Consider the following 21,538-nt stretch of genomic DNA (forward strand, 5'->3'; position numbering starts at 1 on the left):
AGCCGGCGATAACAGCTTGGCGCCCCCCCACAATTCGCCATACATTTCGCCCAGGGGGGCGGTGTTGTAGCCCCTTTTAGCCCAAAATCACCCAAACTTGTAGCCCACTACATATAGCCTAAAAAGATGTTGCACTTGCACTTGAAAATTAAGCCAAAAAAAGAAGTTATTTTGAACTTGGAAAAAAATGTACTAATAATGTATGTGTAAGCATAGAACTGTGGTAAAAATGGATAAAATATGTTATGATTAGGTCCATTGGTAAACCTTAACTTCCAGAGCGTTAGAGTTGAGTTGACAAGGTTAACTAATGGCATACCCCAATAAGTTAAAATGTTAATAGGCTTTAAAATGTAAGGTAAGTTAAATTGTTAACGAGCTTTAAAATCCTATGTACACACATAATAAATTAAAGAGAAATCTGCATTTTGTCTCCCTGGTTTATATCCACATTCGATGGGTTTACCCCTGAAAAAGATTTTGCGAAGTTTGGGCCCCTGTGTTTCTCCGGCGGGTTCCTCTGACTCCTACCGTCAGTTGACCCGCCGTTGACCCGTTAAAAAAAGGAAATTACTTTATTACCCCTGATTCATTTATAACTACTCGATCTACCCTCTTTCCCTTTATGTTACCATCTCCGGCGATTCTCTCAACCTGTAATTGAACGGCATTATCCGGCGACCCGATTGACGGATGTCTCAATCCAAGTCAAGTCAATTCTCCTCGGGTTCACCTTCCAAGCCTTGTCGTGCAGGTGAGCTTTGTGTGAGATGTTCATGTGGTGACGCGACATGTTACCGGATATCCAGGACCGATGCAAACCCGGGGCGTCGATTCTTGTGCTGTGTAAGTTTTAATTACTCAAGAATTATGGTTCTAGTCTGTTAATCGATGATGATTTGGTCTGTCGTGTTGCTTAGGTCAATTTTAGGGGTAATCTGTGAATTGTGAATCGAATTAGGGTTGTTTGTTTGTTGATATATTTAGTCCGTTACAGAAGGGGAGTTGTGGATGGATAAAATGGGCTGATGATCCCACATGCCCTAGTTGTGAAAAGGTAATTCAAGCAATGGTGAAGATGATGAACAAGAAAGATGATTTTGCAAGAATGAAAACCAAAGAAGTAACAAGCTTGAAGATGTTGCTAGCAATTAGTTGGTCTTTATTCTTTGTTTATGTTTGGGTTTATTGATTAGTTGTTAACATTGTATTTTTAGTATTGGATAATGTAATCTTTGTTGTTGTTATTGTAGTTTATGTTAAATGTTTAGAGTTTCTTGTTTCATATATTTACTTTAAATTTGTGTTCCACATTATCAGTCATGTTGCAGCCATGATGAAACTGAGAATGTTGAGTTAGGGAAGGATGATGCGAATGTTGAGTTAGGGAAGGATGATCAGAATGTTCAGTTTGACCAAGACAAAAGTCAAATGGAAGACAAGGAATATCAATTGGGTGAAGATGAGTTGATGGCTTATTTAGTGCAAGAAGATGACTTATTTAGAACAAGTGAAGAACATGAAATGGATCCTGGTGATGATTATGACCCTGAGGTTGTGAAAGCAGCTTTCAAGTACACCAGTGAGCCGGAAGAAAATTACTATCATGATCCATATGAAGACGATCCAGTGTGGGACTCTGACTGGTCAAATGATGATTGTCATTGGAAGTAACATTGTAGTTGGTTTCTAGTATTGTTTGCATTTGAATTGTACTTTAATTTGACATGATTAAATCTATTGTAATGTTTGCATTATTTGCATACATGCTACTAGTTTTAAACGCATTAAACAAAATACTGTCAAAATAGCATGCAATCCATCATGTCCCAAATCAAACATATCATACAAACCATCATGTCCCAAATCAAACACACATGCTACAACTCTTAAATTGTTTCAAACACAAACCATGATATGGTACCAGAAAGTTCAAAACAAAAGTCTTAAATAGTCTCAAACACACACCATCAATCTAACTCAAACACAACTTTATGGTTGACATCATTATTGTTGAATTGGTGCCCTGCAAGTTCTGATGTTGTGTCCGTAACCTCCACATCTTCCACAACTTTTTTCATGCCCCAACCTGGTAAGTCTTCCTCTTGCAGAAAACACTTCCTGAACCTCTTCAATCTTCCTCTTCTTGCTAGCTGCCAATTTCTTCTTCTCACCGAGTGCCTTCTTCCTGCTCTTCTTCGGTCTACCAATATGGGTATGATGTTTAGGAGGAGTTATTATTGTTGGGACATTTGAGGGTGTCCACATATCAGGGCCTGGTATGGGCCTGATTTGGTGATTATACACCTTCTTCCAAGTGTCTAACCAGTAAGCTTCATCAACCCACTTCTCCAATGGACCGGCATACATGTTGTTTTCTATCATGTTATATAGGGCTGCCACAGCATGTTTGCATGGCATACCTGTCAAGTCCCATCTTCTGCACGTGCAAGTTCTATCCCCCACATTCACCACACATTGGCTTCTCAGACTTTTAACCTATGAACATATTTGCATATTAACAAAAGATTAATTGTAATATCATAGTCATGCAAATTTTCATACCTGGTAAGTCACATCATCAACCATCATAACCGTCAATTTGCTTGCTTCTGTTTGGATTTCATCCCATGCTTTTGTTGCTTGCGGTGTTAATGGGCCCCTTGTAGTGGCTTGCATCTTCTTCACAGTCACAATCCTCATGGTCAAATACTCTCTAATATACTCCAAGCATGTAATGATCGGCTTGTCTCTTGCTCCAACAAGTTGCTTGTTGAAAGATTCACAAAGGTTGTTCAGCAACATATCACTTTTTGCCCTTCCTGAAAAATGTGATCTTGACAATCTTGCTGCCGGAAACTCACTAAGCCAGAGAAACATATCAAGATTTTTTTTCTTAATCTCCTCCATTGCCATGTTGAAGTAGGGGACAAAAGTGGCTGATGCTGCCCTATAAAACAAGCCTTTACACAAATCTCCCCTCCAGGTTTGCCTCAAGTTCTCATGGATGTGTCTACAACAAAACCGATGCTCTGCCCTAGGGAAAACACTCTCAACTGCTTGAATAAGTCCCTACAACAGTCAAATCACCATAATTAGTGTACATGAGTTAGCCTATTACAAATATATCCTACGTGTACATACCTTTTGTCGGTCACTTATGAAAGCAAAATTGGCATCATGAGGCAAGTCAAGATCATCTCCAAGGAGATCTAAGAACCATTTCCATGAGTCTGTGCATTCGGCTTCCACTATTGCAAAGGCAACAGGATACAAACAATTGTTACCGTCCGTCCCGACAGCAGTCAAAATCTGTCCGGGGTATTTCCCTTTCATAAAACAACCATCCAACCCAAGAAGTTCTCTACCAAGCAATTTAAATCCTTTAACCAAAGAAGCATAACACACATATATCCTTCTAAATTGCCTTGTTTTAAGGTTAGGGTTAGCACATGGTTCAACTTCTAATTTAATGGTACTACCTGGGTTTGCTTTAAGAAGCTCATCAATATAGGATCTGAGGTGGGTGTATTGTTTGGTGTGGTCACCATCCTTCCTTTGCAAGGCTATTGTCTTTGCTCTTCTCATCTTGGATTCAGAAAGTTGTACTTGATGCATCTGCTGGAATTTGGCCTTCAATTCCTTGGCAAATAAGTTGGGGGTGGTTTGTAGCTCAACCTAAATCTCTTTGGAAATAGTAGACATTGTGTACAAACCAATTGTTCTACTTCTTAGACAGTCGTGTTTTCTGGGAATGGCCTTCACACACCAATTATCCTCAACAGTTTGTCTTGAGATGTGCAGCGTCCAAGGGCAAGTGGGTTTCATTTCCCTTTTTTTTACCTTCAACTTTTTCTAACTTGACACATTTGACCCCCCACCAGCAACCAAATTAGGATTGGTCCCCAAACAAATCAACCTAAACCTTAATGGATCATTCTTCTTGATATACAAATCTCTTCTAGCATGAATAGAATAACTCTTAACCATTTCATTCAATGTTTCATTTAATGGTATTAACTGACCAACATAAAATGGACACTCATCATCGTTATTCCTTTCCTTACCCTTGAACTTTCTTAGCATACTATTCAAGACACTCAAGCGCTCATCATCAGAGCTCTCATAGGTATCCATGCAAGGATTTAAACCATCATCATCACTAATATGATCAGCTGCTGCTTCTACCACATCAAAATCTACAATAGCTTTATACAACCTCATGTCAACTTCTACATCCTCCAAGGGTGTTTGTGTCACACCCTCAAATTCCACTAACGGAGTTTTACCGTCAGAGGGTGTGAACTAACAGGATCGGAATCATCAGTTATAATCAAACCATAAAAACGTTTAAATGAAATTAAGTGCGGATGCGTAAAAACCAAAAGACAAAAGTTGCGTCACGCAGGACGACTTAAAAACCCAAGTAATAATAGTTAAAACATGTTTGCATATCAGAATGTTCAAAAACCATGCATGATCCTATGCCGCGCGCCCGCCTCGGCTACCTGAGAATAACATACTAAAAGTGTCAACACAAGGTTGGTGAGTTCACAAGTTTAAATAAAATAAAGCGTTTAGCGTTTAGCGTTTTGTGTTCAGCGTTTTGCGTTACCAGATAGTGTTAAATCAATTATATATCGATAGGTAGCTAGCCTATACAACAAGTATTACTAAGTGTTCGACACCGAAGCTGACTGTTTATCAAGTGCCTTGTCACCAGGTCATACAGACCATGGTACGTGTTAGCCAAAATTACACCCGCTCGACCTCCAGTCGAGTTTAGCGTTGGGTGGGGTTTGTCAAACCCAGTAGTGCTACTCAACAGTGACTCGCTATTCCAAATATTAACCGGTTCGATGTGTAGGACTTCAATTGTTTCGTTTGCCACTTAGCCTTTACAAGTGATATATAATTTACTAACAAAATCTTAAATGCGTTTTCGGAGTATGTTATCTCCCCCAAGTGAAAAGCGTTTAAAACAGTTTAAAAGGCATAAGTGAAACTCACTGTTTGCGAAGAATTCCCAAAATAAATCACCAAGTGATGCGCGTCACAGAAAACTCTCTCTAGCGTTCTAAAACAACAAGGAGATTTTCTAAGTATCGGAACTAATATCGAGTCTCTAGACCCGGCACATAATTCCTAATCACAAGATACGTTTCGTGTTTGTTTGTGAATCGTGTGTGACTTAACGAGTACATTTGTGATACGATACGTGTGTGAGCAATTATTTACGTGTCATGTATTAATAATGTACATCACTAGCAATTACTCCCCGTAAGGGCAATTTGGTCACACATAACAATTAACTAGCAATTATTCCCCGCAAGGGCAATTTGGTCAAAACACGACAACTATTTAGCAAGTATTCCCCGCAGGGGCAAATTGGTCAAAACATAACAATTAACTAGCAATTATCATGTTTCATGCATTTTCACAAAATTCAGCAGCTAGTTTCACCGAGACAGAAATTCTACTTGAAAGATTGTACTATTCCACCGATCATAGCATCTCAATTAATTTACCAAATATCATCACTAAAGCATGCATGTGTTAGGTTTCCAGAACATAATTTATTTTATTTTTATTCCACATAGATTTCTCATAATGATCAAAACACTACAGCAAGCTCATAACAGTCAAATTTAAGCGCAACAGAATGTTATTTGAAATTCCCGTTAAATGAAAAATCCAAAAAATGCAAGACCACTTGGGTTAGGTTCCTAACTCAATAAGTCAACTTCCAGAAGTGGAACCAACCCAATTGGTCTCGTAGTTCATGAGATATAACATTTATAAAACAACCTAACAGCAGGTCTAACAACTCAGCTTTGCACAATGTTTTTGTAAAATCATAAAGTTAACTTTTACACGTCCAAAAATTGCAAATTTATATTCTTTAGAAACTAGACTCAACCTAGTTTACTGTAGTATCAATAATATCAACCAATTTTCACATTTACACCCCGATACAGTCAATTGAACATCAACAACACAATCTATCCATAAACTGTTTGCAACAAAACTCAACATATTAACCATCTATAGACTATAATCCGTTCATATAACACTCCAGACACCATAATCACTATCCATGCACATCAATTACACCATACATACATGGTTAGGGTTTTATTTGATCTCAAAATCAAGACACAACAATTAACATGTAACAATATCAATTCTAGTTATCAAATCATCATCAATACATCATCAAATCAAACAAAGATCATATGAACACAATATATGAAATTTCCAGATTTTAGGGTTTATAATTAACCCATTCAAACTCAAAATTAAGCATGTAAAATACATAGGATAGTTGTTTATACCTTCCTAGCACCTTAATCTTCGATTAAACTTGAAAGATCTTGTGTATATGTGTGTGTGTGATTGACGGCAGCCAAGAACAAGGGGGGAGGGGGGCCGATCGGTCTAGAGGGAGGGAGAGGGAGTGTTAGGGTTTAGGTTTATATTATTATTTATAATAACATGTTACATCTAGGTCCCTCAACTTCTAATTTGCACTTTTCTAGCTTATTTTAACTAGCTCTTGTTTCTTGTTTAGTATCATACATAATATAATCAAGTAACACATATGTCTAACACATAATTATCACATAATTATTGTTTTGACGTTTTTCGTTTATTCACCAATTGTTTGCGTCAACTCGTTTGCGTTTCGGTGCAATTCCCGAAATACTACACATGTAGTAAGTGTCAAGCGTCATTTAAACCCTAGCTTAAATGTAATGAGGTGTGCGTTACAGATTCAATGATCTTAAGTTTGAATTGACGGAGTTGAGTTAACGGAGTTAACGGAGTTAACCTGAAATTGACGATTGTCTCAGTTTGAAAGGCAGCCGTATACTCAGGATCACTTTCATCTGATCGATCACTATCATAACTGTCATCATCTTCTTCACTAGAACTATTTTCAGCACTCTCTTCATCAACACTTTCACCACCCACTTCATGGACACTTTCCCCACTCACTTCATGGACACTTTGACCACTCACTTTATGAACACTTTCAAAACCAAAACCGGGTACAAATCCAGAATCATAGACCACAATTTCAGTACCACTAGTCCTGCCATGTTCTACAAAAATCTAAACAATGTGAGTACCTATACCATCACTACCTCTAATCATATCACAAACATCTTGAAAATGATAATCTTCAACCAACGGCTATAAACCCAAGTCCAAACTAATACATGGATGTTTGTAATGAAAACAACAAGCTGTACCACAACCATATTGTAACTTACAAAGTATTCCAAGCAACACACTTTTACAAAATTCAGAAACTTGAACTTCATCAACGTAAGTGATCTTCCCCCTTCGTATCTTCAACCCGTTAACAACACACAAGTAAATAAAACAAAAATTTTGAACACATGGTAACACCTTACCATATAGGTCATACGGGTCACAATACTCACTGTCAGGCCTAATAAAATACGAGGTCGACATTGCGATGTGTGCAAGTGACGTTTGATTGTAATGGTGATCGGTAAAATTAGGGGTTCAATGTTCGAACGGTTGGTTTGTATTTGGCCGTTTGGGAAAAAAAGCCCTAAATCGGGGGTTTTATTGAATCAAGGGTGTATAAATAGGTAAAAGACTAAATTACCCTTCGACATTAACGTTCAATGACGGGTCAACTGACGGTAGGAGTCAGAGGAACCCGCCGGAGAAACACAGGGGCCCAAACTTCGCAAAATCTTTTTCAGGGGTAAACCCATCGAATGTGGATATAAACCAGGGAGACAAAATGCAGATTTCTCTAATTTAAAAATCAATTATAGATTAAATAAAGAGAGGTAAATGAATGTTAAACAATTTCCTTAGAGTGGGGTAAAGTGAAATGAGGTCAAGTATGTGACAACCTACGTGGAGTTAAGAAGCGTGATGTATACTCTGTTAACTTAATTGATGAGAATTACATAAAACAATAAATAAATAAATGAAGGGTTATATATATTGGAATACTTACCGCGTCCACCAAACTTTAGAGAAACGTATTAGCTTACTCTGTTACAAAATAACATAAAAAGTACAAAACAAAACTTCAATATATACTACAAACAAGCAAATGTACCACGGTTAATTTATGAATCTCGATATATTATAAAACGTTAGTTGGTAAAGTAAAAAAATCAGCATATTTTTAATCATTCTTTTAACAACTAACGTTTTATAATATATTCAAAGTTTACTTTAACTCGCCAATTGTAAAGTTTACCCTATCATCATATGTTCAAAGTTTACTTTAACTCGCCAATTGTTTTGGTATCTTCATTCACTATAGAAGATGCTGAATTGTAGCCCATAGATTTGAAAGAATTTTTCTTCATACAAATTATCATTATCGACCACATTGTAAGAGCTCATATACCCCCCCTTGGCTTCATCTTGACGACGACTCACTAGTGATTTAAATTATACGTCACCAAAGAGTATAGGTTATAATGCAATAATAATATTGCTTGTGATAACAAATTGGACGTTAGTGTTTAGCCTTGATTTGAATTTTATATCGACCAAACTATGTTATTGGTCGACTCTAACCCCCATGGTTGTTAAAAAGCCATGTAAGTTAAAGAGCATAATAATGCAACGACAAATGTCGTGAATTCCATGTCAATTACCTTATTGGGTAACCCATATAATAGTCATTTTGTTACTCATTGTAACAACCTCGTCTTAGATTTGGACTTACGATGGGGGTTCGTTAGTAAAATTCTATTATCACCAATGCTCTGGTAATTATTGGTGGATTATCGATTGATTATTAGAACTTTTTAACTATTAAGACTCTTCGTTGATTCATTGGGAGTTACCCACAACCAGTCTCCATTAATGCTCCTTTGTTTTTTTAGTAGTGAAACCCCTCATGTTTGGTCTCATCTATTTCCGTAGGTTTCTCTAGCTTAACAACATTCGATTTAGATGAACCTTTTCTCAAGTCAATAAACTAATCATTGAAAGCCATTTCTTCACACTTCGACCAACTCTCAAAACAAGCTTTCACCGCAGCCCATTGATCATTGCCACAATTGTCGCAAGTTTCAAACGACAAATAATGTCGTCCAATTCTTATAAAACCAAAGATGCTAATCATATTCTTGAATCTTGAAACATGAATTCGTCATTCATCATGGTTCTCTTATCTACAACGTATAAATTAATTGTATGATAATAACAAACCAACAGTTTTCATAAAGTCTAGCATTGCAATTATCAGAACCCAAGCAACATGAACTTTGTTGCCACATCTTGCATTACTCATTTGAAATACGTCGTTCTAGCATTTCCATTCATGTTTGAGGGTCAAGTATCAAACCACAATTATAAAAAACAGACGAGCATCATCGATAGTCAGATATGTCGACCGTACACATATGGTAGAAAATAAAATTAGAAACCAATAATTTGTATGCGGTTGTTGTAATTGACAAAGGGTTATTGTGAAGAACAAGTATTATTTGAGCTATAATTCGAAAGGAGACTGTAGAGGTAAGGTACAAAAAAGACCCAAATACCCTTAAGTACCACCCGCGGGTCACAGAGAATCCTCTTATAAGCCACCCGCGGGACACATGGGTCACCCGCATATCAAGATAGAGGAGGAACGTCCTCATAGCACGCGCGGAAGCATCCGGGCGTCCTCAGAAGTCGTCCGCAGGACAAGACATCTGTCCGCATAGTAACTGGAGGACAGTGCCTGCGGGACAGCTGTCACCATTCAAGTACTCTCTAGAAGAAGGCTCATGATTCTTACTTGGGGAATACGTGGCATACTAACCAATGAACAAAGGACACCTGGCCAGGTTGTTATAACCGTGCACATGGTCAGGGTGCGATCCATCCTATCAGCTGGTGACACGTGTCCAGGTTGTTATACCCATGCACATGGGACGTATAACCCAACCTATCACAAGAAGACACGTGCCCAGGCGGTTATCAAAGATCTTCTAGAAGAGGACAGCTGCCCCAATCATCTTCCATCATCCTTCGACTATAAATACTTTGTCAAACGGTATGAGGTATTCATTCACTCGCCTACATTATGACTACACTTAGTCTTTACATTTCAGTACTTTCTCCATTTACGAACGTTACTGGTCTCACGCCGGAGGGTGGTTACAGGAAAACCCCCCTCTTGTCCTTCCTGTAACGAGACTCACGGTGTCTGTTTTGCAGGTTCCGGTCATTGGACTTTAAGAAGCCTTACTCATATCGTGGTAGTAGTTATCGTATTGACCCTGTGGACTCATTGGATCCAGGACCCATACCCGGGGAGTGGATCTGTGTGTCTTCATTGGCGCCATCCGTGATTTGTGTTAGAACAACAATAGTTTTCGTTGGTTTTTTGGTTCGTTTGATATGAGTAAACTTTCTAAAGGGCCGACGGGAACCCCTGCAACTGAGTCACGTGTAACTAACACAGAAGCACCTCCGGGTCTTAGTGTTTTTGCACGTATCACGACTCCAAGTGGCCGTACTCTTGAGCGAGTCACAGCTCCAGGATCACGGAACATTGACGTAACACCTGGGGGGGTTTACCCTAGAAAACGTCACAGCACCAACCGGTCCCACCCCCAGATATGGGACTGGCCTCGGCACCGGAAGGTTCTAATTTGGGCAACCTCAGACGGATTACGGAAGAAACTCGCCGAAAGCGGTCAGTGTTGGATCTGGAAAATGATTCAGGCGACTCTGACATGGCGAGATCTCATCAACGAAATTCCAGATCCAGAGGAGCCTTAACTCCTGAAGAGTGGCTCCACGTGCAACAACAAAGTTTGGTGGCTGAATACGAGCGTAGAAAACGTAACGAGCGACATCACGCCCTCACTTTGGATTATGAGGAATCCCCTAGGGGATCTCCTTCTCCTCCACCAACGGTGCGAGGAAGTCAAACCCGTTACAGTCAACAGACGGAACCAGAGTTTGCCGAACTTCTGAGGCTACGTCCTCGTCCTCGCATAAATATGCGGATGCCATCTTACTTAGACGAGTTTGATGGTTACGATTCATCCTACCACCAGGGAGATTACAGTATGTATACCGGGGACAGTAGGATGAGTTCTCAGGCAAAAAGCAGCCGTCCGCATGACATAGTCCGCTATACCGAATACCATAGCAATGCGGAACAAGACTTTACCAAACCATATCGCCCCGCGGCTTTCGCCGAAAAATCAAAGTTCATAGAAAGTATTGCCACAGCACCCTTTCATGTTAATGCTAAAATATCTACATCGGTGGGTAAGTATAATGGTATGACTGATCCGAGTGATCATCTATAGAACTTTATTGCGGTCGGTGGTGTTAGTGGTTGGACGCTTCCCTATTGGTGTCACATGTTCGCATTGACACTAACAGGGGCAGCAAGAGAGTGGTTTGAAAAGTTACCTAACGGTGAAATTTCCAGTTGGGACGATCTGGTGAAAAAATTTTCTCAACACTTCAGCCAGCAGAAAAAACATACGCGAGACCAATCAGAAATTTTGGATGTTGTCCGCCGCGATAACGAGTCCATAGAAGATTTTATCACCAGGTTCAATGACGAAAGCTTGAACATCGGCGGAATCAGTAAAGACATGCTTCGCGGTGCCTTCCGCAAAAACGTCAAATGTTATGATTTAGTCTGCACACTTACGGGCATAGATGGAATGCCAAAAGAGTGGGACGACCTTATGACTGCGGCAAAGGTGTATGCTAACACTGAAAAACGTTGAGAAATGGTAACCCGAAGCAGAAACTTAAAGTCGAATTTCAGAATCCGAGACCTAATAGACAGGCGAAAGGCCCTATCTGGTCAAGGCTTCAGCCAAGTGTGGAAGTATCAAAACCATTTGATGCAAGATCCCTCATAGGCAACAAGAACAAAGCAGGACCCGAAAGCCGAGGCCCTAACAATTGGACTCCTCTTTCAAAGACTCCCACTGAAATTCTCACTACAGAGAATATAAAATTCAGAAAACCACAACCACTAACAAGAATATCATTCTTGGATGCTACCAAACACTGTTCGTATCATGACGACATTGGTCATAATACGAATGAATGTAGATCATTGAAAAACGAAATAGAGACGGCTGTGAAATCCGGAAAGCTCAGACACTTGGTAAAAAATGGAAAACCGGACGATGGAAAAGCACCCGTTCGAGACATCCAAGGCCCGAGTAAGAAGCAAATTAAAGATTTGAACGTTCATATGATACAAGTCGAGTCCCATACAGGAAATAAGAGAAAAGAATCTGATGATGAAGAGTGGAAGAATGAACTAGTGATCTTCCCTCGAATTAAAGGGGGTCCGAACAGTAAGAATCCCCTAATCATCACTGCCCTCTTCGGGCACTATCGTTCTCACTACGTCTTCTTCGACACCGGCAGTACATCGGACATCATGTATGAACAATGCTTCGATCAGCTTGACGAAGAAGATAAAGAAAGATTGAAACCCATCCACGCTCCGGTGTCGGGATTTGGAGGAGAAATAATGCATCCGCGAGGTGTAATTTCATTCCCAATCACTCTGAGTGATGGAATTCATTCGAGGACCGAGGAGGTCGAATTTCTGGTTTTGCTAGCAACATTAAGACATGATATCATCTTTGGAAGAGAAGCGATTGGTGATTTCAATGCTCATCCCTCCACGGCACACGGTGCAGTGGGAGTCCCAACTTGTACTGGCATCGCAATAATTCATGTTAACAGACACTGCTTCACAACCGAGAGCTCAAAACCTAGCAAGATTCCAAAACAGCCTCTGAGGACCAAACCGGAAAAATGGATTTTGAACAAAAAGTTTCCTGATCAAACTGTAACAATTGGACCTGCTATCTCTGAGATAGTACGGACGTTCTTGAAACATTTATTATCGAAAAATATCGATGTTTTTGCATGGAAACCTGCGGATATGACGGGTGTCCCGCGGAACATTGCGGAACACAAACTAAGGGTAAACCCGTTGTTTACGCCAATTATTCAAAAACAGCGTAAGATGGGTCCGGAACAAACAAAAGCAATGAATGGACAAGTCCAGGACCTCTTGCAGGCAGGGATCATTCGTCCAATTCATTACCAAACTTGGGTTGCCAACCCAGTCATCGTCCCCAAAAGCAATGAGGCATGGCGGATGTGTATCGATTTCAAGGACCTAAATAAAGCATGTCCCAAGGATTGTTATCCTTTACCCGAAATAGACCTCAAGGTTGATGCGGTAGCACTGTTCAAATTTAAGTGCTTCCTGGATGCCTACAAAGGCTACCATCAGATCCGCATGGCAGCGGGCGATGAAGACAAAACAGCATTTCGTACCGATCAAGGCACCTTTTGTTACAAAATGATGCCTTTCGGACTGAAAAATGTGGGGGCCACATATCAACGATTGATGGACATAGCGTTTAAAAGTAAAATCGGTCGAAATCTAGAGGTGTATATGGATGATCTCGTAATCAAAAGTGTTGAGGAAGATCAAATGTTGAGAGATATCGAAGAGACATTCGACACTTTGAAGAGTATCAACATGAAGTTGAATCCAGCTAAGTGTTCATTTGGAATGGAAGAGGGAAAGTTTCTGGGTGTGATTGTCACGGATGCGGGCTTCAAAGCTAATCCAGATAAAGTTCAAGCTATAGACTGCATGCCTTCCCCGTCCTCCCTCAAAGAAGTACAGACACTCAATAGGCGTTTGGTTGCTTTGAATCGATTCTTGGCAAACCATGCATCCAAATCTCACCCATGTATTTCAACACTAAGAAATTGCCTTAAAAAAGCACATTTCAATTGGACTGCGGAAGCAGAACAGGCTTTTATGGAGGTTAAAAAATGTTTGATGGAGCTGCCCACGTTAACAGCACCTTTTGCGGGGGAACCTTTTACGTTATATCTATCAGCTTCAGACATTGCCATCGGGGCCATCCTTCTAATAGATCGAAAGAATATTCAAACACCGATCTACTACGTCAGCAGAACACTATCGGACCCGGAAACAAGGTACTCCATGCTTGAAAAACTTGTTTTGGCACTAGTCTATGCTGCCCGACGCCTCCGCAGGTACTTTCAAGGGCACCCCATCAATGTTTTAACCGGATACAAGCTCAAAAACGTTCTCAGTAAGCCTGAATTATCTGGGCGACTGGCCAAATGGGCCATCGAGCTAGGTGAACATGCAATAGAGTACAAGCCTAAACCAGCAATCAAAGGGCAGGTGTTGGCGGACTTCGTGACAGAAGTTCCGCATCACAAAGAAAAAGAATGTTTAATCGAGCAACAACCCCAAGCACCTCCGGAATTGGGACAGATTTGGTTTTTATTTACCGACGGAGCTTCCAGTAACGAGGGATGTGGCGCAGGCCTCAGGCTAGTCAATCCCGAAGGCCATGAGTTTACATATGCCATAAAGCTGGATTTCAAAAGTACCAATAACGAAGCAGAGTATGAAGCTTTCTTGGCAGGCTCGCGGCTAGCCAAAAATCTTGGGGTTAAGCATTTAGAAGCCCGAGTGGATTCCATGTTGATTGCGGGACAGATCAATGGCACATATGAAGCAAAGAATGATATCATGGCTTCATATGTATCACAGGAGAAAGATTTGATGCTCCAGTTCTCTTCTTGCAAAGTCATTCATTTAAAGAGAAGTGAAAACAAATCAGCGGACGCTCTCAGTAAATTGGCCTCAACGAACTTCGAACATTTTGCCAAACATCCGCATCGAAGTATTAGATCGCCCGTCTGTTCCGCAACATCAGGTTTTAGTGATCCAAACGGGAGTAGAATCCTGGATGACACCCATTGTAGCATACTTGTCATCCGGAGCACTTCCGGAAGGAAAAGAAGCGGCCCGGAAGATAAAGCACAAAGTCTTGAACTACCAGATACTTGACGGTATTTTTTACCGACGTTCCTTCCTTGGCCCACTACTCCGATGTGTAGATGCCGAGGACGTGAATTATTTAATCAGAGAGGTTCATGAAGGCATTTGTGGTCTTCATGCGGATCCGCGGATGGTCGTAGCAAAATTAATGAATGCCGGATACTATTGGCCAGGAATGCATTTGGATGCTTTGCAGGAAATCAAGAAATGTGATTCATGCCAGCGTCATGCTTCTAACACGCTACGACCAATGAACGATTTAGTTCCAGTTACTTCAGTTTGGCCGTTCCAGAAATGGGCAATTGACATAATGAGACCTTTCCCTGAAGCCCCTGGACGTTTCAAATTCTTGATAGTAGCCATAGACTACTTCACAAAGTGGGTGGAAGCTAAACCGGTTGCTTCCATAACAGCCGCAAGCATTAAGAAATTCTTGTGGTAATTCATAATATGCCGGTTTGGCCTTCCTCTGGAACTCGTTAGTGATAACGGAACTTAGTTCGCGGACAGTGGGCTACAAGAGTGGTTAAAAGAATTACATATTTCTCAAACTTTCACCTCAGTAGCCCACCCGCAAGCAAATTGTCAGGTTGAACGAACCAATCGGACCATCAAAGAAGGAATTAAGGCCTGACTAGGAATTAAAAGGACGGGTTGGGTCGATGAGTTACCCCACGTATTATGGGATTTCCGCACCCAAAAGAATTCTAGTAATTCCGAAACCCCCTTTAGTTTAACTTATGGCACAGAGGCCATGATTCCAGACGAAATCGGAATCCCTTCCGCCAGATTCCTCATGATCGAAGATAACGATCAGGAACTCCGGATGAACCTCAATCTCCTTGAGTAAAGAAGGGAGTTGGCATCAATCCGCGAGCAAAATTACAAACGACAGTTGCAAAAGTACTACAACTCGCGGATCCAAAGAAGTGAATTTGACGCGGGAGACTTTGTCTTCCGCAACAACGAAGCCTCAGGGCAAGAGCCTCCTGGCAAGTTGGCCCCAACTTGGGAAGGACCTTATAAAATTCAGAAAGTTTTATCTAAGGGTGCCTACAAGTTAGAGAAGTTAGACGGGACGGAGATCCCTAGAACTTGGAATGGGGCCCAACTGAAAAAATGTTACATTTAGTTGGTTTTTCTTTTGGCCTGCGCGCCTAACTAGACTTTAAAAACCTTTGTAATTTCATTTCTTGTAAGTTGGCTTATGCCCTAGTTATGAAAATTTTCATTTCAGTCATTTGAGACTTGTATTATCACGTAATCCTTTATTGGCATACAAAGAAGATCCTACAAAACACTTATATTATGACAAAATAAACAAAGTGTAACGGATGCAAACCTAAACCTTCTTTATTCACACAAATGAGATTACAACAAAAAAAAGATCTAGTTACAAGAACAGAAAATTCATGGTGCAGCATCATTATGCCTCGCATCTTTGCCTCCCGCATCTTCAGCATGTTCTTCATCTTCTTCTTCTTCTTCTTCTTCTTCTTCTTCTTCTTCTTCTTCTTCGTCTTCTTCGTTTCCTCCATCCAGTTCAAGAAGAGTCTTTAATTTCTGAACGCTATCCTCCTCGTCAGCAAGCTCGGATATCTGCTCCGTCAAAGAAAATTTTAAAGAATCAAAGTCCTTTGATTTCTGTTTAAGGATGGCAACAGTATCTTGGCCAGCCAAAACATACTCCTCGGGAAGCCTAGAGGTTGAGCCAAACTGATAACCTTCTTGAAAACTCAGTTGGCGACCGGCCTGCTTCGAAGCTTTGAGGAGGATAACAACACAATTCTCAAGCTCGTCACTTGCTCGGGCATCAGCAATGACATGTTGAAACAATCATACGTAAATAACTCTAAAAATTAGATTATTTATAAACAGGAAAAAGGTACATACCTTGGGAATAGCTTCCGCCAATAGCCATTTTTGTTCCGCCTTGGCCCGGACAAGTTCCATTTTATTTTAACGCATTCCAAGGCTTGATCACGGTTTTTGACGTTAAGATCAGTCAAGCGCTTGTCCTTGGCCGCCGATTCAGCTCGGAGGACCTCCAAGTTTGGCTTGTTCATCCAGTTGTTTTTGGAAAATAACCTTGGCCTCCTCAGAAGCGGATCGCGCAGCCTTTTCCGCTTCTAGGGCCTGGCCGGTCTCCCTAGCTTCGTTGATAGCCTTAAGGGCTTCATCCCATTGTTCGTTCATCGCCAACCAATCCCTAGTTATTTCATGGGTAGTGGAAATAGTATTCACCAAGTAATAAGAATGAGAGTTCAGCAACTCTTGGCGAATACTAAGGCGACGTCTCTCCTTTTTACCAGGAGGAAGACACTCCCCCAAGAAATCAAAACATACGTCCACGTCATGGAATGTCGAATCCCGACGTAAGGACCAGTTAGGTTGGTGTGGGGTGTGGTCCTCCTCCCCAGGAGAGGGAGAAGTTGGGGAAGCATACGGAAATGTGCTCACACCCCCTTGATCCCTGAAGCGGTAAACGTTATGAGAAGGTAACACCTTAGTATGATCAGTTGTGTCATCTCCCTTCTTCTTCAGTGGGGAGTCGTCCGCCACAACGACCGGATTCTCAACAGTGTTAAAAGGTGGTGGTGGCGGACGGACAGGCGAATCCTTCAAACCGGAGATATCCTCCGATAGGTTATCCAGATTCACTGAGAAACATTAATGATGGGTCAGGAACACTCCAATCAAAAGCAGATAAAACATTAAAGAGAAACTTGGCATACCTAACGAAGGATCCTCCTCATCAAGCTGTTCCAAACGAGCTTCCAAGGTGGAAGGAGTTGTTTTCTTGGATTTTTTCTTTTTTAAGGCAATCTTCACAGGATTAACCTTGTGCTTTCCCTCCGCCTTGGAAACGCCCACGTCAACAACCGGACGTTTACCCTCAGCAGTAGCATCATCGGGTCCCGGACCCTCAACTTCTGCACTAGCGTCAACATCATCATGGCTCGCTGCCTGATTAGCCGCGACTCGTTGGCGGGTAAGACCTGCAGTTGAGCCCACAGATTTATTAGCATCAGTTGAATAAACTTCTTCGCAAAGTGATGACTCCTCGCTAGATGAAAAGAGTACAATCACCTCGCTAGAAGTAATGGCAGTTAAAGGCCGGGGTTGTAGAATTCCCTCACCTTTAAGTATGGCCTATTCGACATGCTTCTCACCTTTGGCGTACATCGGTTCGGAGACCACGGTTTCTAGACGGAGGGCAGTGGAGAACAAAAAGTTATTGCTCGTCCGATCTAGAAAGGGACCATCTTTTGGGTCAATCGGACGCCGCACCATCATACCCCCTTCCTTATCCAACAGAGTGCTAAAAGCGGAACCTTCACCTACACAAAGCAAGAAAACAACGTTAGAAAATACTTAACGACAGAACAGAGGTAACAACAAACTTACTCTTGTCGGTCTTCTCGTAGTACGGTTCCAGATTTGGAAACGGCCACAGGCGGCTCATCTTTGCACACACCATCGCTCCTTCGTGGATTGGGCGCATGGGAGTTGGTGTAGAGGTCAACGTTCAATACCATGCCTGACCTTCATGAGCGGAGGCCGCAATCACCGGCATAGCTTCTTTCTCCTTTCGCTTGTGCATCGAGAAAGGAATGACATCTTCCCGGATCCAGAAAAATTTGGGTTTCCAGCCATGGAGACTACGGAGCCATTCCGTACCTATAACCCTCTTTTCCACAGACGCAAAACTGTACCATCCATCACGGAAGGTCATCTTATAAAAAACGGCAAACATGCCAACAGTTGGCTCAAGATTGCGAGTTTGGCAACAGAATTCGAAGTGTCGAATTCTCAACATCCCGAAGGGATGGATCTGGGAAAGATGAATCCTGTAGGTTGTTAAGACCGATTGGATGAATTTAGTAATTGGAATCCGGAAGTTCCCCGTGGTAAAATGATCCACGTAGACAGCCATCTTCTTCAGAGGAGGGCTAGTGGCGATAGAACCACTCACAGGCCGCTCCGGTTCCCACTCCGTCGTTAGTCCATACACGTTAACAACGTCATTGTAATCCTCTTCTTTAAGGCAGACCTCAACTTCATTGATAGTAGGGGTACCCTTCTTTTCTTTAGCCATTTTAACTCCAAAAGGATTAAGAAAATCACAGAAAGAGGAAGAACTCTCAGAAAAAGATGAAAAGTCTCAAGTGTTTGAAAGAAATATAAAAGTGATAAAGGTCAAATGAAAACCACAAGGGTTATATTTATACCCATCGCAATTAATGCGATTCATAAATTGCCAGAAGAGAGAGAAACCGCGGACCGCCAGATGACTGACACGTCAGGCGGGAAATTCAAGATAATGATAACAGGCTGTCAAAGGCGTCATAAACGTCTTATCAGTTGTCCCCCATAAGTTTCTCTCTCCACCACGTCAACATAGTTATCTAAACTTTCAAAATTGCGAAAAAGTTGTAAATTTCAGAATATCTTCCAAAGATATTTCCATCAAAAGAGTAGAATATCCACAAAAGACAAAAGAAGCCTAGTCTAAGGGTTCAAGGCTGCTGGGTCTTCCGAAGCTTTTAATGATGTATCTTCTGAAGAGTCATCATCAGATTCCTCCCCAAGGTAACTCTTTAAAAGTTGCACGCCGTCGTATACAGAAGCAAATTCCGGAAGCGCATCTTGTAAAGGAAACACTAGAGTGTCATGCTCCTTGACCCGGTCCGCACGACCTTGTTTGACGTTTACACCGTATAGCGGATGATCTTTAAATGTGCGGTTGCTCCGAGTATAACTCACTCCTTCGTGAAACCCCATAACACGCCCGAGGGATGAAGAAGCAGCCATCACATTGGCAAAGCTATCATTCAGCTCCTTGCTTCCTTTGATATGGCGGACGACCTGTTAAGACAAAAACATAAGTTCCCAGCGTCAAAGAACAGAGTGAAACAACGAATGGTAAAGATTAACTTACAGCATCAACTCCCCGAGTAAGGAACCACTGACGGTCCTGCTCTGCGCGCTCTGCCCGCGCTCGGAATTCCTTTGATTCCGCGAGGGCTTCGTCATGAGCTTGGAGGAGAGAGTCATAAGCAACCTGAATTTCAGCAGCACTTTGATCTTTAAGTTCGACTCGTTCCTTCTGCACTTTTAGCTCCACCTCAAGATCATGAATTTGTGCACCCTGAAGGGCCACTTGATTTTCTAACGTGGATTTGGCTTCCCGAGCACGGACTAAGTCATCTTTATCCTTCTGGGCCTTTGCCCGATCAGCTTCACGAATGGCATTCTGCCTTTCACAAGCTTATTTCCATCGCCTGGCAGCCTCAGCATTGCGATCCTGCTCGTCTTTTAGGGCGATTTCCGCATCAGATTGTTTCCATTTGGCGGTTTGGGCAGCAATACGATGCTCCTCAACCTCCTTCTTGGCAACCTCAGTCGCCCGACGAGCCTCCCCCACCTTCCCGCTTAAAGTACGCCATTCGCTTAAGACTTCCTGGCTACCAGCCAAAGCATTAGCCAAATGGTAAGCCACATTCGTGTGAAGATCATGGCGGGAAAGGTCACGTTGATGTGCCATCTCAGCGGGTGGTGTACAGTGCTCAACGAAATCCATACAAGTTCTAGCTTGGGAGAACCGGGATCCGTTAGTAATGCCCCATGGAGGAACAAACAGCTCATGTTTGTCCCCCAAGCCCGTATCCCCTTAATAACGGGAACCCGAAGGTTTAAGGCGAGCCGGGGTAGAAGAAGACTGTTGTGGAGGAGGTCGATGTGGAAGCTCGTCAGTCTGGATATGCTCCTCCTCAACAACAGGATTGTCTTGATGATCACCACTACCACCCCCACCCTGAAACAGATAATCAAAACGGGTATCACGGCCGGACTGGTTGTCAGGACCTTCCGTTGAAAAACCAATTGGAGGAGTCGGCATCCTCTCGTCTATAGTAACCTCAACCAAAGGGGAGGTTGGACGATCCTCCACACTAGCAACATCAGGCGGAGTAGATGATTTATCCTCCGCCTCTCCCCTTGAAAAAGAGGATGATGTCTTTTCAGTATGTGAAGTCGGAGTAGACAGCTTCTCTGATATATTCTCACTGAAAATCAACGGATCTACATAACAAAGTTATACTTAGCCAAACACTCATAAAAGAGTACAGTATTTAAAGGTTGACATGTACCTTCAACAGTATCAATGCGGTCAGCAAGGCTATACTGCGGCTTCTTGGAACGGTGAATTTTCCATTTTTACTTTGATGGTCCCGCCTCAGTGTCCGCAGCCTTTACACCTGTTTGCCCTAACTGAGAGGCTAAGAAAGCTCTCTTTTTCTCCAATTCTGCCAATAAAGATGAGACAGAGGAAAATTCAGAAGCACCTCCATCAGAGTCTCCCTCTTCCTCAGAAGTAGAAAACTGAGAGGCATCTCCGTCATCATCACTTGATGATAAGATGGCAATCGTTCCGCCGGAAGTAATGGCAGTAAGGGGAGAAGGGTTTAGAACATATGCACCTGTTTCAAAGGTGGAATTCGAAGTTACAGGTTCAGCTCGGACCTTTTCGGAAACAAAAATCGAGATTTGGTTTTCTCAAGAATAGGTTGGTCCCCCGCCTCGCGAATACTCTTACGAACACAACCCCTGTTTTCAAAAAGCGCATTGAACATGGAACTT

General features: G+C 41.8%; 1 protein-coding gene across 1 annotated transcript; it reads right to left on the reverse strand.

Moving 5' to 3' along the window:
- Nucleotides 1-2,007: 2,007 nt before the first annotated feature.
- LOC143535506 (uncharacterized) lies at nt 2,008-3,588 on the reverse strand. The gene is made up of 3 exons (XM_077029735.1): nt 3,145-3,588; nt 2,566-3,072; nt 2,008-2,499 (listed from the first exon to the last, which is right to left on the reverse strand). Exons 1-3 carry the CDS (start codon nt 3,586-3,588, stop codon nt 2,008-2,010), a joined length of 1,443 nt encoding a protein of 480 aa, XP_076885850.1.
- Nucleotides 3,589-21,538: the final 17,950 nt, after the last annotated feature.

Source organism: Bidens hawaiensis, unplaced genomic scaffold (assembly GCF_021521415.1).
Source record: "Bidens hawaiensis isolate Kalapana, Puna unplaced genomic scaffold, B.hawaiensis_p1.1 tig00000780_1, whole genome shotgun sequence".
Lineage (NCBI taxonomy): Eukaryota > Viridiplantae > Streptophyta > Magnoliopsida > Asterales > Asteraceae > Bidens > Bidens hawaiensis.